At 41.4% G+C, this 2,500-nt stretch overlaps 1 protein-coding gene across 8 annotated transcripts in view; it reads left to right on the top strand.

Moving 5' to 3' along the window:
- Positions 1-2,500, top strand: part of LOC101858239 — a 75,832-nt gene that overhangs the window by 59,496 nt on the left and 13,836 nt on the right. For all 8 annotated transcript variants that reach the window (XM_035973633.1, XM_035973635.1, XM_035973634.1 and 5 more), the window contains one exon: positions 1,885-1,960. In XM_035973633.1, the coding sequence (XP_035829526.1) occupies positions 1,885-1,960 (76 nt within the window). The remainder of the gene's footprint in view (positions 1-1,884; positions 1,961-2,500) is intronic.

Raw genomic sequence — 2,500 nt, 5'->3', positions numbered from 1 at the left:
TCCTTGACTTCCGCCGTGCCGTGTCTCTCATTCGATAGCGAAACCAGATACAGTTGCGAACGTGTCTGTGCCTTGTTGATCTGGATTCAGAACCTAAGGTAATGATCAGAATGCTGTGGTAGTTTTCTTTGTAGCTAAAAGCTGGGCAGTGTAGGCTTGTGTAGATCTAGATGTTGTATCGTGTAGAACCAAACACAGACTGTAGATCTAGGCCTAGGCTTGCCTCTCCTTCTTAGCTCTTAGTCCCTAATACTCCGACCTAACTTATTATAACTAACTAATGACCACTGGCACTGCATGCAGTGTTCAGGGGTAGGACTGGCCTTTGTAGAGCTAAATCTAGGGTTGTTTAGTGTTCGATGGGAATAGCACACGGTGAGCCTAACCCTAATTTACTAATACTAGAAGATCTAGAATCTAGATCTAGATCTAGATTCTAATGCTAATAATAAAACTAATAAGCTTCCTATTGCTAGAATCTTGTACCAAGTATTGGCATTCACTAATAATTAATGACTAGATCAAGATCTAATGGCAATGCTAGATCCTTCTGAGCTGGGCACTTTGTAGAGCTAGATTAAGATCTAGATCTAGATCTAGATTTTCTAGATCTAGGGTTGTTTAGAAAAAGATTGGAAATATCACTCGGTGAGCCAAACGCTTAGTCAACCAAGTGAGTTTCCTATTATTATATTATTACTAACTAATGGCAATGCTTAATGCTAGGACTTGGCTTTGTACAGCTAGATCTAGGGTTGTTTAGTGGTTGATTGGAAATGTCACACGGTGAGCCGAACGGTTTTAACTAATTAAAATTTGGGGGCTCGGGTGGCTAAGTGAGTAGGCCCAGATCTAGATCTAGTGAGTTTAGACTCAACAGTAATGTTAAGCAAATGTCGGTGTTTGACACCGTTAACCAAACTGCCCCTCTGGGATCCATAAAATTGCAATTTATAAATTTATCTCTTTAATGGTTCACTTTGAAGTCTGTATTCCATGAGTAAGAAACGCGAGTGATTCTTGAATTAAAAAGTGGAGGCCTCGAACCGTCATTTCATTTTGGGAAATTTTCTGCAGCTCGTCCGACACAAAAGCATAGGCCTAGATTTTTTGGCGAATAACTTTCGATCCCATTTACTTTTAGCCTCGGTTCTCTAAACGTCATTCTTCATGAGGAGTGGTCCCGGCTTAACTCCTAAGAAATAACACTCAGAGTTTGAAGTCGGAAACAAAAATGGAGGTCGAGAAAAAAGCTGTCTTCAGTACTTTTTTGGGGGGGTTCGATTTTCGAATATTTTCTACCTTATTTTTTTTTCTTCATCGGGTGGCATTTTCATCCTGGCAACTCAAGCCAGCTTTTTTAATCGGCCTCCGTTTGTGTTTCCGATTGCAAGTGTTATTTCTATGGTATTAGGCCGGGACCACTAATTCTCCCGAAGAGTGCCCTCTAAACGCATGACAACCCCGTTTTGTCTTTTCGAGCAATAGTTTTTCCAACGTTACAGATTGGTGTGGAAGGGCACTTTTCTTGGGAGGCCGGAATAAAATATTGCTCGATATGAGTCAGGCGGAACTATTTTCTTACGGATATTGATGTAAATGGGACAAACTGATACAAGACCGGGAACGGTACCTCGATAACAATCGGTTCCATCTGTCCCAAGTCATCCGTTAAAAAAGCGTGTCTTTTCATTGGACGAGCTACAGCACGGGCCAAAATAGTTTTTGGTGCGGACGGACATCCCCGCACGGAACCTCAATTTGTAAACCGACTGCGTCACTGTCGTTCTATAGGTATTAATTTTAAATAACGTTTCCAAGCCCTCTGACCTCGTAACCGTAACAATTTTGGTCACGTCCGTTTTTCCCCTTCTCTTTCCCCAGATCTCGGAATCTTCGCGGACGCATTATCATGTCTGGAGAGGAACAGCCCCAGCCGTTTGCCAGCGACGAGGAGATGGTGAGTTGTCACGCATCCACAAACCCACACACACAAACACACACACACACACACACACACACACACACACACACACACACACACACACACACACACACACACCCCACACACACAATCACATACCCACCCCCCACCCCACACACACAATCACATACCCGCCCCTTTTTTTTTTTTGTTTGTTGTGTGGTGGGGGTGGAGTGGAGGGACAGGGTTGGAAGATGCGTCAAAAATAATTGATTAAATTTTTTTGTTTGTAATGATGATAGGAAGGCAGAAATAAAAAACAAAAAAAACAAAAAAAAAAGAGATAAGATTGAGTTTTTTTGTTTGTTTTGGTTTGGGAACGGGAAAAGAAAACCGTTTTATTCTCATTTCTACTTCTCCGTTTTTTTTTCTTTTCAATAAGAGAGAAAGTTTTGTTTTTAATCAGGCTCCCTCCTCTCCCCCCCCTAAAAAAATAAAAACACCGATAAGACGGTAGGTGTTTCGCTTTTGTACCCCTTGAAGTATTTGTAATATTGTTCATAATATGATATGATT

Source organism: Aplysia californica, unplaced genomic scaffold, assembly GCF_000002075.1.
Source record: "Aplysia californica isolate F4 #8 unplaced genomic scaffold, AplCal3.0 scaffold01577, whole genome shotgun sequence".
In the NCBI taxonomy this organism is placed as follows: domain Eukaryota; kingdom Metazoa; phylum Mollusca; class Gastropoda; order Aplysiida; family Aplysiidae; genus Aplysia; species Aplysia californica.
The sequence above is the reverse complement of the archived record's forward strand: the minus strand, read 5'-3'. Positions and strand labels throughout refer to the sequence as shown.